The sequence below is a fragment of the Calliphora vicina genome, chromosome 5 (genome assembly GCF_958450345.1).
Source record: "Calliphora vicina chromosome 5, idCalVici1.1, whole genome shotgun sequence".
NCBI lineage: Eukaryota > Metazoa > Arthropoda > Insecta > Diptera > Calliphoridae > Calliphora > Calliphora vicina.
The window spans coordinates 21,193,978-21,209,770 of record NC_088784.1 but is presented as its reverse complement, the minus strand read 5'-3'; the positions used below and the strand labels follow the sequence as shown (position 1 = coordinate 21,209,770).

General features: G+C 29.9%; 1 protein-coding gene across 2 annotated transcripts in view; it reads right to left on the bottom strand.

Annotated features, from left to right (window-relative positions):
• Window positions 1–2,205: 2,205 nt before the first annotated feature.
• Window positions 2,206–15,793, bottom strand: part of GstS1 (Glutathione S transferase S1) — a 491,998-nt gene continuing 478,410 nt past the window's right edge. Inside the window, exons 2-6 of one of the 2 annotated variants that reach the window (XM_065514068.1) lie at window positions 14,599–14,671; window positions 5,563–5,812; window positions 5,321–5,488; window positions 5,111–5,253; window positions 2,206–2,689 (exon numbers count right to left, since the gene is read on the bottom strand). In XM_065514068.1, coding sequence (XP_065370140.1) covers window positions 2,522–2,689; window positions 5,111–5,253; window positions 5,321–5,488; window positions 5,563–5,803 — 720 coding nt within the window. In that variant the 5' untranslated portion in view covers window positions 5,804–5,812; window positions 14,599–14,671 and the 3' untranslated portion in view covers window positions 2,206–2,521. Of the gene's footprint in view, window positions 2,690–5,110; window positions 5,254–5,320; window positions 5,489–5,562; window positions 5,813–14,598; window positions 14,749–15,793 lie in introns of those variants that run through there. The other variant, XM_065514067.1, reaches the window with a different exon arrangement.

Below are 15,793 nucleotides of genomic sequence, written 5' to 3'. Positions count from 1 at the left end.
CAAAGACCATTGCAACGATGTATATAAGGTTATCGTAATTTGGACCTACAATGGGTCAATCGGGAAAAAATATTTTTTTTACCCGAATTTTTTTTCCAAACAAATTTTTTTGTCACTAATAAATTTAAAAAAAATTAGAAAAAATTAAACAAAAAAACTGAAGAATTTTTTTTTTAATTTTTAAAATCAATTTTGAAATTTTGTTTAAGTACCTAAAAATATTTAAAATTTGAATTTTGTAGTACAATTTGGTGAAGGGTACATAAGATTCGGAACAGCCGAATATAGCCCTCTTACTTGTTCCAAATTACGACTTAAAAATGCCGAATTTTTTCAAATGTTTAGCTATTATTTTGAAACATTTGTACAATATAAATCCATGGTAGGCGTTCATATTGTTCAGGTTACGATGATTTTCGTCAAACAACCCGAATGTGAACAAAAGAGCGTAATAGAGCGTAAATATACACACAATTCATTCAGTTCTTGATGTTGTTGTTGTTTTTTAGCCAAAAGAGCACACAAATTAAATGTCTCTTTTTGCCTACCAATGATATAAATTTATTCAAAGTATTGGCCATTGTTAGCTATGACTTTTTCCCATCTTTCTGGCAACATATGGATTCCGAGCCAAAAGAACTGCTCATCTTTTGAGGCCGAGAACATATCAAGCCAATTTTGGATACTCTGTTCTGAAGTGAACCGTATACCAGAGAGAGCGTTCTGCATTGATCGAAACAAATAGTAGTCGGACGGGGCAAGGGTTGGACTATAAGGTGGGTGAGGCAAAACTTCCTAACCACTTCTTTCACTTTCCGATATTATTGAGTTGTTTCCTTCTCCTGTAAAGTAACTAAGCCATCGATATATGATTGATACATCAATATATCCGCTATAGTCCATCGTAGATTGGTATTTTAAATAGAGAAAATCGGCTTACAAATGGCTGAGATAATACATATAATTAAAAAATCGTGACTTTCTCGATTGTTTCACCTATTTTTGAATAAATATTTTTTTGTTCACCCCATTTTCTTTACTTTGCTGGAAGGCTATATATCACTCTTAATTGTTAAATTATTGTTTTTTTTTGAAATGTAATTGAATTGCCCTAATCCATTTTAATAAAATTCATACATAGACAACTGCTCTTAAATTTTTTTGTATTTTTATTTGGTGAATTTTCCTTATTTTGTTTAAGGTTAATTACAAAATTTCTTACATAAAAATACAATATTCAAATTACAAATTTCATATTTTAACGATATACATGATTACCGAAATGATTTGTAATTTTGCTATAAAACCTTGAAAGGTTTTAAGTGTGATGTTGTTGGGAGTTGCTAAGGTGTTAATGTCTCTTTTTGTTTAGCAAAAAAAAAATTGTACCGAATTGAAACCGAATTATTGTTATTTAACGACGAATTTTAAAGTACGAATTTAACAATTTAAAAATTTACAAGATAGAAAAAGAAAATTTATTTTTTTTTTCAAATTATTTATCCAAAGCAGTTTTTTGAGTCTTTTTTATACTCAACACTCTTCGGATGTTTAGTAACAAAGATTTCTGATGTTTTTGTTCGTTTGTTAATGGTTTTCTTGCTTTGTTTACAATTGAATGAAGATGAATAAAGATCATGATGTTGGCGATATGCAATGATGATCATTGATATGAGTGAAAATTGTTTTTCCGCTTATAGGCGTGTATTAAATGTAAAAATATTTGTTTTTTTTATAGTGTTCTCTTTTCTTTTTTGTTTTAAGAAAGAGTATTTATTAGAACAATTTAAAAATAAGAACGAAGTTTAACACTAATTAGTTGTTAAGTGCTTAAAAAGTAAAACTTATATGTTAAGTATGTATTATGTTCTGGAAACTCATAGTATTATAGATTAAATATTAAACAAAAAATATTTGCATTAACAATTCTACTCAACTAAACGAAACAAATTTTTTTTTTAATAAGATTAATAGAGAAACGTCATCATGCCGGTTAAGTCCACATAAAAATTAAAAGTAGATTCATTAGCAAGAGAAAACTATCTCTTTTCAACAAACATTTCATAATAAAAAGAGTCGTCTAGCTTGGAAGGACCAGGTTTTATCTCTAGCTTGTGTAAGTGTGCTTGTGTATTAATTATGTATATATTTTATGCCACATAAAACATGTAAGTATAACAAAAATAAACAAATGAAAAACATAAATTATAAATGATTGTTAATTGTTTTTATTAATTATGTATTAATATTATTAATAAGTATTATGTATATTATAGTAATTATTACATAAACAATTAAAAAAAGGAACAAAATGTGATGTTTAAATCAATATATAGTATATTTTTAGTTGTTATTATAATATTGTTGTTGTTGTTGTGGTGTTTTTTGTATAATGTATGAAAAAAATGTTAAATGTTTTTTATTCTCGTTATTTTTTTTCTACTTTTTTCATCATATTGTTTTTTTTTCTTTTGTAGGAGTTTTCATTTCTTCAAATGGATTTTTTGCTAGTAATTTAAAGTTAAACTTCAGTTTGTGGTCTCTTTTCGATCCATGCCTTGATGGGTTCCATGGCGTTAACGGTATCGACAACACCGCGCAATGCTGGGTATTGTTCCAAAATGTCGCGCTTAACCATGTAGTTCATGTAATCCAAAATACCTGCGAAGTAAATATCAGCCCAGGTAAGCTAAAACGATATAAAAAACAAATTATAAGTTGTTAGTAAAATAATTTATTCTTATTTTTATTAAAAAAGACAAAAAAAAACTATTCATAAATTTTTTTTAGCAAAAATAATTTTAAAAAATATAAAGAATAATCTGTCCCTAGTGATTCTAACTTCTACAATTATTGTATCATGATCTGTACGAAAATAGCATACATCCGAATATTTATTTATATAGAAAAAAACAAATAAGATTCTGAATACTATTTTAAAGAAAAGTTCTTCTGATTTTAAATATCTTCTTATGCGAAAAATCAGTTTTCAAATAATTTTCAAGAAAATTATTGCTAAATTTTAAATAGCTGAGATTCTATAGGCACCTCACATGGCTCAGTGGTTTCACTTGTGAATGATCACTTGGGTAGGAGAAAACTTTCCGCTAAATGGCTGCCGCGTTTGCTCATAATTGGGTGCACAAAAGGGTAAATACATGTGCAGTTTCCATGGCAAAAATCCATGAATTAGGCTGTGAAATGCTCCCTCTTCCGGATTTAGCTCCGACTGACTATTTCTTGTTACGAAGAAATGAAATGTCTTGGCGGAAGGGATAAAAAAATTGGAGAAACGTTAGACAAAGTGCGTTTAGCTGAAAAATTAAATAATTGTTTATCCAAAAATCTTTGTTTCATTCAGATCATAAAATCTGAAGATTTTCCTATAGAAAAACTATGTCAAATTCTGTGTATCATTCTGTAGGGAAACTAGGTCAAATTCTGAGTATTTTTCTATAAAGAAAACTAGGTCAGTCAGATTCAGAATATTTTTCAATAGAAAAACTATGTCAGATATTTATGAGAACGCTTTCCGCAAGATGACTGCTGAGGGTAAACACATCTGCAGTTTCCGTGGCAAAAATACACTAATTAGGCTTCGAAATATGCTCCCTCTGAGTGACTATTCTTGTTAAGAAACCTAAAGAAATGTCTTGGCGGAAAGAGATTTGACTCTAACGATGAAATCATCTCACAAAAAAAACCTATTTTGATGACCTCGACAAATATTATTTTATGGAAGAGATAAAAAAAAAAATTGGAGAAACGTTGGACAAAGTGCATATAGCTGAAAAATTAATTAATTTTTTATCCAAAAACCTTTGTTTCATTCATATCTTAAAATCTGATCAGATTCTGTGTATCATTTTGAGTATTTATCTTTAAAGTCAGATTCAGAATATTTTACTATAGAAAAACTATATCAGATTCAGAATATTAATCTCGTATTCCAAAAATTTGCTAGTATGTATCATTATCAGAACTTTTAAGAGCTTTAAAGTGTGGTCGACTTCATAAACGCAGTAATGCAAAGCAATTACAAGGCAAAGCTATACTTTCTGACATTCATGAACGCATAAATGTTTTGTAAAGAATCATAAATAAAAACAGTTCACAAATTTGCGCATGGACAAGCATTGCCATACAATAATGAACTTGCGACATTGCCAAAACAAAATCTATGGCGTTTATGAACACTATGCATTGCAGTGTTGCTTTGCAAAATGCGTTTATAAAGTCGGCCTGTGTTTCAGAAGTGGGCTTTATATGGGAGCTACTACGAAATTTACGTGCCAAATTTTCTCGAATTATCTTAGGAAAGAGCGAACTGTAGTTTGATTACAAGGTCGGTCAGACGAAGCGGCATCGCTTAGTCGAATCAGATAATTAGATTGGTATACATTATGGTGGGAAATGGGACAATATCTGCAATATTATGCACGTTACAAACATCAGCCAATAATACCCTCGTTTGTTATTCTGAACATTTTTCAATTGGAAAATAAATAGTATAATTGGAGTGACTAATATCTTGATTGCGAATTTTTAATGTTCTTTCTTTGATGTTAAATATTTCCTTCTAAATTCCATAATATTTTTCTAAGTACAAGACAAACTAATATTTAAAATTTTTTGTTTTCAAAATCAAATCAAATTTGATCTCTTAATCATTCCATTAACAAATTCATTACGAATTACTCCATAGGTTTAATTCCCTTGAGAATTCATTCTTTATGGAATTTATTCCTTATTGATTCCATTCAAGTTTTCTTTAATACAAATCTATTACAAACAGCTTAATAAAAACAATACAGAAATAAAAAAAGGAAAAATATTTGAATTCAACTTGGAATAGATTTGATTTAACAAAAATTTTATGAATTCCATTAAGAATTAATTCATGGTTTCATGAAATGAATTGCTTCTATTTAATCTTAATTCTGAATCAAGATTTTAGGGAATTAAGCTTAAATTGATTAATTTATTTCGAAATTCTAAAACTTGAAAAGATTCCAAATATATTTTCTTACTAAAAGATTGCAATATGTGAACAAATATCTGTGATAGTTTTATCTGATTATTTTAATGAGTACATATTTTTTTTGCATACCTTGTTCAATGCCAAATGACCGTCGTTATCTTTAACGGTTTGTTCCAACTTCTCCAAATAGAATGGAATGACTTCATTGTTCAGTGTGACCAGTTTCTTTTCCTTGATTTCATCCTCAGGTTCGTAGGAGACGACTGCAATTTCTATATATTAAAATGCAAAGATTAATCAAACAACATATAACATGCAACTTCACACATTGTTCGCTACTTAGACGAAAATCGTTGATGGTATCAACAACAATATCAACTTGTAGATCTTCCCAGGGTGTGGCACCGCACAAACCAACAGTTTTAGCTAGGAAACGTGCCATAGATATGCTCTGGTGGACACGTTTGCCATCGACTTCCAAAACAGGCATTTGACCCATAGGCATAGCTATTATTAATTTATATAAATTTTTTTTAGAAAATGAACTTGAATTTATGCAAAAATAGTAGCTGAAAACTTACTCGGCTTCAATGCTGGCCATTCGTCACGGGTTACGCGCACATCCTCATACTCAATGCCGCCATATGCAAAAAGATAACGTAACGGCTCAGCCAATGCCTTAACATTGAAATAGAATAGGGTATAGGTGTGCTTAATGGGCTCAGTGGGTTCAGCTGGTGGAGCATCAGCTGCGGCAGCTGCCTCACCCTCAGCTGGTGCTGGTGCAGCTTCAGCGGGTGGTGCTTGTGCTTCGTCGGCCATTATTTAAAGCTGCAAAAACAAAAATATTTATCAATTATAATAGAAATGTCAAGGAAGGGTTAGAATTATATATTTCCTTTAAATGATTCTGAAACTGAATACTTTAAATATATTTAGTAGCATTGCATGGTTCGTTATGCGTTTTGCCGTTTGTGTTGTGTTTGTACATTTTTAATTTATTGTGTTAAAATTTTCATAATTTTATTTGTTTTCTTATCAGTTTGTTGTTAGACTCTAACTAATACGCATCCAAATATGTATACATTTTATTCAATTTGTTGACCGATAAGATAAAGCACTTGTTGTAGTACGAGTAACACCATTAATGCGTTAAAATGACTAAGCAGTTTTTGAAAATTTCATTTTATAATCATAAACTTAAGTTTGTTTGCACTCTACTTATGAAATTTTGTGTTAAATGGAAAAATTTGAAGCATATTTTTTGATTTAGTTTCAGACATAGAGAAATACATATAGATCGGAAACTTTTATGTCAAAGACCTAACTCAGTTGTTAAGATTTAGTTTCTGACATAGAAAAATATTCATAGATCGGAAACTCTCCTGTCAATGACCTAACTCAGTTGTCAATAACCTAAGTGGTGAGAATGTATTAGAAAAAAAGCTATGTGAAAACACAAACAACACTCATATATTGATTTTGTCATTCCGTTTGTAACAAATCGAAATATTCATCGCATAAAAGTATATATATTCTGGGTCCTTATAAAATTCTAAGATGATCTAGATATGCTCGATAGGGTCTACAGGAAAGGACTTAGGGGAATGAAATTTTTCGCAAATATTCTATGTTGATCAGAAATGTTTGGTATTGAAAATGGGAAAAATCGGTCAAATAAAACCAGAGTTATGGAACTGTGAGGTAACCTCCAAAATTAATTCTATAAAGAATAGAATATCTAAAGAATGAATTAATTACGTTTGAAGTACCCAGTAAGCATTAAATATTAAACTATTCTAGCACTTGAGCATTTTGTTGGAATTTGACTTGATAATTTGTTTTAAACTTCAAAAATATTTAAATATTTAAGAAAAATTTAATTTTTTCCAACAAAAAATATTGTTTACTTTTAACTGGAGAATGGCTATTGGTATAAATTTAAATACAACTATATATGTATATATAGTTTCCAACTGAGCTAATCCACCTTATAAGAGCTCTGTATGGCAACTCAACAAGCCGAGTAAGGCATTAACGCATGTTAGGCAATACGATTGATGTACTGGGGTACGACAGGGATGTATTCTATCTCCGCTGTTATTCAATATTGTATTGAACTCAATTATGCAGCAATCAACCCGCATTAGAAGAGGCATTACATGGGGCATGAATGGTCGACTGGAAGATCTTGACTATGTTGATGATATTTGCCTGCCCGCACATAGCTTTACCGACATATCAGCCAAATTGGCATCTGGTGTTGACCTTCATATTAACTTCGACAAAACTAAGGTTCTACGTAGCAATATAATTAATCTCTCCAAGTTCAAAGTCAACACCATAGACCTCGAGGATGTGTAATCGATTTGCTACTTAGGAAGTATCAAATCCACCACAAGCGGCTCATGTGATTTGGTGCACTACAAAGAGTATGGAAGTCACCACAAATACATATCAAAACTAAGCAAATGTTTGCTCCACCCTGCTGTATGGATGTGAGTCCTGCAACTCCAATGCAAGCGACATAAAATCTCTGCAAGTATTTATTAACCGCTGCTTGTGAATATTTTGGCCGAATGTAGTGTCCAACAGAGACCTCTGGCAAAGAACAGGCGAAACACCAATCCGCATAGAAATTGTAAAGTGGAAATGGAGCTGGGTTGACCATAATTTGAGAACACCTCATGATAATATACCAAAGATTGCAATTGAATGGAACCCTCAAGGCAGAAAAACAAGAGGTAGACCCGCTAACACTTGGAGAAAACAACTAGAATTCGAAATTAGCGAAACAGGAACAACTTGGTATGATATAAGACTAATGGCACAGGACAGATCCCGATGAAAGAATTTCGTTACGGCCCGTTCCAACTTGGAACCATAGGAATCAATTTATTTATATTTAAATTGTTTGACACTGGAATCAAGGCTGGAATTTCACTTGTTTTCAAATTGAATTCCAACATAAATATATTTTTCAAAATCAAATTAAATTTTGTATCTTAATTCATTAAAGAATTCATTACGAATTAATTCACAGGCTTAATTCCTTACTACTTCAAACGTTTATAATTCATCCATTTATTAATTCATTCTGGGATTAATTCCGTAATGAAATATTAAAGTTTTCTATAATTCAAATCCATATAAAATAGCTTAAAAAAAATTATTGAATGATTAAAATTTTCTTCAATTTAAATCTGTTAATTACACTTCATTTTACAAAATAAATTTAATGACAAAAAAATATTTTAATTCAATTTGAATTAGATTTGAATTAACATAAATTCAATTTATCCCTTGGTGAATTTAATCTTAAGTTTTCAAAAATATTTAAAAAAATTAAGTTTTTTCCAACAAAAAATATTTGGCTTGTTTACTATGTACTAGATAATGCTATCCATATAAAGTTTAATACAACTATATTTAAATTGCTTGACACTGGAATCAAGGCTGGAAATTCATTTGTTTTCAACTTTCAATCAAGGCTGGAATATCACTTGTTTTCAACTTGAATTTCAGAAAAATGCTATTTGAGTTATAATTATGACTGTCACCGCTCTTGCTATTGTTGGCTGAATTTAAAAAAAAAAAATTTAAAAAGATAAATAACTTTTAAAATTCAATTGAAAACAGTGTAAATATCCCCACAGGAAATTAAATGAATACAAAAATTCCATTGATTAATTATTATTCGTTTCACAATATCGAAAAGAAAACGGAAATACTAAATTCATTACAAGAAACTCAACTCCTACTTTCATTACAATAATTGTTTTCTTTTCTTCACTTCATTGTCTTAAACTGCTGCACCCACTGTAATTTTACTGTAGAAGCAGAAAGAAAGAAAGAAGAATTTATATGCCAGGCATGTAATCTAAGCCAAGACAAGACAACCAAAGCCATTTCGTGCCATCATAATCACAAACGAAATCCAATGGCATGGAAGAGTAGAAATAGAAGTCAAACCATATAAAGAAAACATGTAGGGCGTTGGCATTAAACTGTACCCCGTTCGTTTTGAACACAGTTACTCAGATTTGAATGTTACTCAGATATGCAGTTTGTGCATCATGCCACACCACTACCACCACCATCATCCACAACGCCAGCCAACATGAAGCCAATTAACGTTTGCAAATTTAAAGATAAAAATCATTAAGAGGAAGAAGCAAGAACACGAAAAGATGAAATTGAACAAGAGAAATATATGAAAAGAAAATATAAGAAAAGAATGTGGAATTTGTGGGCTGATAACCGGTTAAATGGTAAGCCGGCCGGCCGGCAACAAGTTTAAATATAGCTACAATGCAAAATAATACAAAACACAAAATCAATTTAAAAGCCAGTTATTATTATACATGCAGCAGGCATGTACTTGGTTCAATGATACACTGAGAAAAAAAATTATGTGTGGGTTTGCATTAAGTGTTATAGCGTTGCGGAGGTACAGTTGGAAACAATTTGAGCCTGTTGGAGTATGAAGAATTTGTGTAGATATGTTTTTGATAGTTTTTTTTAGCATGATTGAAAAATATACTCTACCAATGTGAAATTTATCACCGATATTTTCTAGGTTCCCTTTCCTCCAGAGAATTTTAATTGAAAATTATTGTAAGAAATTAAGAAATTTGCATTTTAAATTAAAAAAAATTAAATTGAATTAAGAGAATTTCATAAAAAAGTAGAAATTTCTAAATAAATTTTATTCTAAACTGGAATAATAGGGATTCAAATTGTTTTACTAAAGAAATGAGGCCAGCAGTGGTTCTAATTTATTTCATTTCATGCGTGTGTTTGATTCATTACGCCAATACATATCTGGCTCTTTGCCCAGTCAGTCAAATCTAAACGATCTGATCATTAATTTATTTATCTAACTCAATTTTTTTTTTGGCAATTGTCAAATGCAATTGTTTATTTACTTTCCTGCATTAGACTTACTCCTCGATTTACTATTTTCGAAATCTGAGAAATCTTTATTTAGAGCAGCATGCAGCATTTTGTCGTCAAAAATAAATTTCTATAAAAAAAAACGTTTTATTTCTTTTCTTTTTTTTTTGTATGAAAACCAATTAATTTAAATACATAGCAAAATGCAGGTAATTGTTGTTAAATTTATTTAAATTAATTGTACTCTGAATTTTGCATTTTCTTCTTTTTCTTCGTTTTTATATATTATTGTTTGCAAATTGTAGTTAAATGTCAATTCTTTAATTTAATTTTTAGACATTTTCAATTAAATCTAATCAAGGTTAAACAGAATTGATATATAAAAGAATACAAAAAAAAGTAATATCGTACTAATGGTGGGAATAATAATATTTTTGCATATATTGTAGAATTAAATGCATTGCTTTTTTCAGTTTTTTTCTCCAATTTCAATTACATATGTATTTCTAAAGAGAGGAAATGAAAAAGGGAGTGCCAATTTGAATTCTTTGAAAATTATAATAGCTAATTCTTTTTTGTGTTATTGAAATTTATAGCAAATTGTAATTGGTTTTATGTATTTGTTGTCTTATATTTGAATGAAATGTTACAAATAGTTGCATTGAGCAGAGTTTCTTTTTAGGACAAATGACAAGCCAGTTAGTATATGAATTTTTTTAGCGCATACCCTCCTCTCTCTGAGTTATCTAATACGGAATTGGGATATATAGATGCCTACATAAGGAAGAGCAGATCGCTATTAAGGTTGGATATGCGAATCGCACCTTAAGGTGGCCCTGAATCCGACGAATGAAGGTCTCATTCACTATTTTCTCTATTTTGCAATCTTTTTTTGCGACCTTCAACTCATACTATAAATCAACTCTTTTTCTCTCTATCTCTCGCTCTTTCTCTCTTCTTTCTACTACTTTCAGACAACACAAAGGGATATTTAATGGGCCCAAGTGAGCTGTGAAAATCTACTTTTGGGCGGATACTTGCTAAACTAAACTAACTACTCTCTCACTTACAGAATATTTGTAAAGGAAGGGAAAAAAATTACACTCAATATCTTTTGATTTTTTTTATCCATATGGAATTGTAAACAATAGTCCAACTTTCAAGCCCCGTTAAAAAGGAATTCGAACCAACTCTGAAAACCCCCTTAAGGGTTTCGGGTTGTCAGCTGATTAACTCTAATTTCATACTGTTATCAGATGCTATAATTTGCGGATCACAGCCGTATAGTAACGTAAACCTAATCTGAACGACTTGTTTTGTGGTTACCATGAGAACCAACCGCTACTTCTGCAAAATTTTATTCGTTCCCACGAAAATTGGATCTATTCTCTGAACGACCTGAGTCTCACACGGCCTAAGATTGTCGTCCCAGTGAAAGCTGTATCAAACGAACGGTATTTCCTCAGGAAAGAACTTTCGACAACAACAACAACTTTGATCCATTCAGAGACAGATTTTTCAGATAGTTCAGATCATGAAAGATGCTTCCACCATGATATCATAGTCCATAATATTGTAGATATTGGACAACTTCGCCCAGACAACTTCTATGTGATAATTCCCATTAAGTGTTATAAGAAGTCTAATCGACTATCTACCAAAAGTCAAGTTATGAGGGCTAATTCCCGCATTTGTAATCGAAATAAATTTTGAATGCTTCTTAGCTTTCAAGTAATAAATCGCTTGTTATCGAATGTAATCAGTATAAAGGATTAATAAGGAAATTCGATCGTATACCAATGTGGAAATTAGACCCCTGGTCTTTCTCATTGCCAGAGTGGGATTTTCAACAAATGGTTTCGTCTATTTTTACGCCCAACCGTTAGGATATCTCGATTCCATTATGTCCTGTAACCGATATTAACTCGACAGGCTGCTCATCAATATAAATACAACCGTGATTTCATTTCCACCTTATTACTTTGGAGATGAGAACATTGATTGATGCAATTCTGTTCATGTATATATCAATGGTCGACGTTTCGAGATTTAATTATCGAATTCTTACTCAGTTATCTGAGAGCAACCAAGAGGTCAAGTTCATTACAGAAAATTCACGAGCCAGTGGCGGTTTCGGTATTCTGACTGAGGTAGCTTCAGCTGGTTTCTTGAAACGAATGATCCTATACACTCAATACCTATACCTCAAACTAGAAATGTAAATTAATTAATAGAATTGAACATTTAATGAAGAACTAGGGCATTTTATAAATTGTAATAAATAATTTAAATGAGACTTTAAAATAATCATTTGCCCTCAATATATTAATATGTATGTACTTCGAATAATTAAAATGTTTGAACATGAACCCATCAATATTTCACATCAAAACAAATCCGCAAGAAGATTCATTGCACAGTTTTAAGCTCAAATTAAACATTGTTTGGATTATATTCAAGATTACTTTAATAATTTTATTTTGAGTAAATACTTATGTAAACTTAAAACCTGATTGGAAAACGAAAACATTCTTAATGTGAGGTTCAAAAGAATAAATGCTTAATTTCATTTTCGACGTGAAAATAAATTTTAACTCTTTCATTATGAATTAATTCATAGGCTTAATTCCTTTGTACTTCAAATGTATTGTATTCATTCCTTTGAGAAATCATTTGTTATATTTTAGCTCTTTATTTGATTCATTCAAGTTTTCTTTAATTGAAAACTATTGTTCAATTCAAATCTAGCATCAATTTTCGAAGATAATGATCTAGAAGCATCTCGAGAAAAATATTTTTAAATGTCTAAAATTATTTTGAATTAAATATTCAGAAAGACTGAATATTGTATAATAAAACAGAATAGTCGGGGTTGTCATAGAATCCAATCATTGTCGGAATCGGTGTTGAAATCGACAAAAATGATACATTTGACTTATGAAAACCAATGTAATTTTTTGTTTAATCGGTAAAGAATTTAATTCTAGATCGAATATAAAACAGATAACTTATGATTTCACGAAACCAATGCTTTTTCTGTCGTTTTCAAAACCGATTCCGACAATGATTGGATTCTATGACAACACGGAATATTTATTTAACAAGACATATAATTTCGAAATCGATAAGTCTAGAAGAGAAAGATAAAAAAATCGAAAATTTTTGTTTTATAATTTTGAATATTGGTCGTATTTTATTCTCATCACAAAAATATCAAAATGTTAAAAAATTTAAAAACGTTTAATATTTTTCTAATAGTAAAAATATTCATTAAAAATTTCATTCAGCATGAGAACAAAATATTAGAACATTTTCAACACTTAACGATCTTAATGAACATCTGTATCAAATTTTGATTGTTTTAAATGTGATTTTATATTTCACAATCAAAAATAAAAATCTATTCGTAATTTAAAAAAAAAAATTAACATTCGAATTGAACACCAACTATTTAATTTAGAATAAAAAATATTCAAAAAATTTAAATAAAATTTTCATTGAATATTCACACTTTTCGAACTTAATAACCACCTGTACTTAATCTTGATTTTAAATTTCACAATATTTAAAAACTAATAGTATTTACAATTAAAGAAACTTTTGAAAATCCATTCGAATTATTCGGTAATCGAAAATTTGTTATTTGTAATTAAAGTTTTCTAGATTTCATTGATCTAAATTTCATTATACAACATCTGATCGAATTGACCCATAAAGACGTTAAAACTATTACATGCTTTGATTTTTTTTTTTTTGGGGGAATTTGAACAGAAACTATTTTTCAAAATTTCCCATCTGGCTTTAAAGAATATTGAGGGGCGGAAGAAATTAGCAACAGTTTTTTTTTAAATACATTGCAATATTTATTTATATATAACACTCAATATGTTTGGAAAATCTTATCAGTGGTAATCACGTTTTTTATTTATTTGCCATTAAATCACTTTTTGAACACCATCAATATTTTAGTAAATATACATATATAAAATAATCAATATCAAATTAATATTTATATAAATATAGATTTATAAGAACCTGCACTGTGAAGTCGATAAACGATTATAAGAGCAACTTTTGTAGACGAAAATTAACACGTCTGTTTCATTACGAAATTTGTAACAAGATAATCAATCGATCGATCGAAACCAATTTACGAACCACAAAAAAAAAAAAAAAATCAAACGAACAATGATTTTCGAAATTTCTATTTTTGAAGATTTGTTTTTTGTAAAATTGTGGTTGTTGTTTTTTAATTTTATTTAATTGTTGCTTTTTTTTTAATTTGCACTCGATTATAGAATGAAACAAAAAACAAATCAAAAAAAGGTCTCTTCAAAAAAAAAAAAAAACTTTCGCTGCGTGTTACAAATTTATTTTAAAAAACCCCAACAACAGCAACCAAATACTACATCAAATCAACACTTTCGCAATATTTTCGTTTAAATTTAAAACAATTTTCTATTGTTCGCATGATTATTTTTTTGATTGTTATTTTTCAATAATGTCCTTCAAATCAATTAAAAGAAATTAATTCAATTATTGCATGTGCATATTACATAATAAAGTTTATAGAAAATATTGAATGCACTTAATTTAATATTAATAATTCTCATTCAGTTTATAATGGATTTTTATTTCCTTTTATGCACTACACTTCACTTTTATCTAGGTTTTTTTTTTATTGATTTTTGTTTTGTATTTTCTTTGAAAAAAAATCTTACCTTTTAAATTAAAAAAAAAATTATAAAAAAATTTTATATAAAATTTGAATTTTGTTTGATTTAAACCGTTTTTTCTGTTTTATTTTCACCGATTTTTTTTCTTAATGCCTAGAAGCTTGTTACACAGCTGAACCTTCGAGTGTAACTGAACAGACTACAATCTAACCATGGTCAAGTTAAGGTTTATATATGAGCCGAATGCCTCACCAAAATGAGACACTACGAGAATTTGGTTGTGGTATGTGGTGGGTTCTTGTACTAATATTTACACTTCGTTAAGTGTGGTGAATGAAATTCGTTTAAAAAACTCTATGAGAGTTTATAGTGGCTGGGAGAATGAGTATGTGAACAGTTTCTCTCAAAGATGGGAGTGTGTGTTTGTTGAGCAAACTTTTAAAGGTTGTGGTTTGACAAATTTTTCGGTCTGATCATTGTATGGAAAACTTTAGTGTTTTGATGATTTGAATCATCAGTAATCAATATTGTTTTAGTATATAATAATACGTAGGTTACTACTTATATGAAACGATTCGTTTTGATGATTTAACTTTACACATTATTAATAATGTTTTTGAATCTAAATAATAAGTAGGTTCTAGGCTACATATATTTGGTGTATGATTTAAAAATGCGGGATTTTTAAAACTTATTAGCTTTTATTTTGAAACATTTGTATAACATATAATTATTCAGAGTATTGGCCATTGTTAGCTATGATATTTTCCCATTATTCTAGCAACACATGGATTCCGAGACAAAAGAACTGCTCATCTTTTGAGGCCAAGAACAAATCAAGGCAACTTCGGATACTCTGCTCCAAAGTGAAGCGTATCCCAGAGAGAGTTTTCTGCATAGATCAAAACAAATAGTCGGACGAGACTATAAAGCGGGTGAGGTAAAACTTCCCAACCACTTCATTCAAAATAGATTTTAACAGGTATTGCATAATGTGGCCGATGGAATATGTCGGTTTCATGTCTGGCCCCATATTCTTTGGGGTTTTCGACAAATGCTCGCTTCCAACGAATCTGTTGTGTTCGGTACAGGTTTCCCGTGAGCTCATAATAGATATGACACTTTTGCTCCCATCAAATATGATTTAATATTACGTTTTCATGTCTGGCCGCATATTCTCGTCTTTTTTGGTAAATGCTCGCTTCGAACGAATCAGTTGCGTTCGGTACAGGTTCCCTGT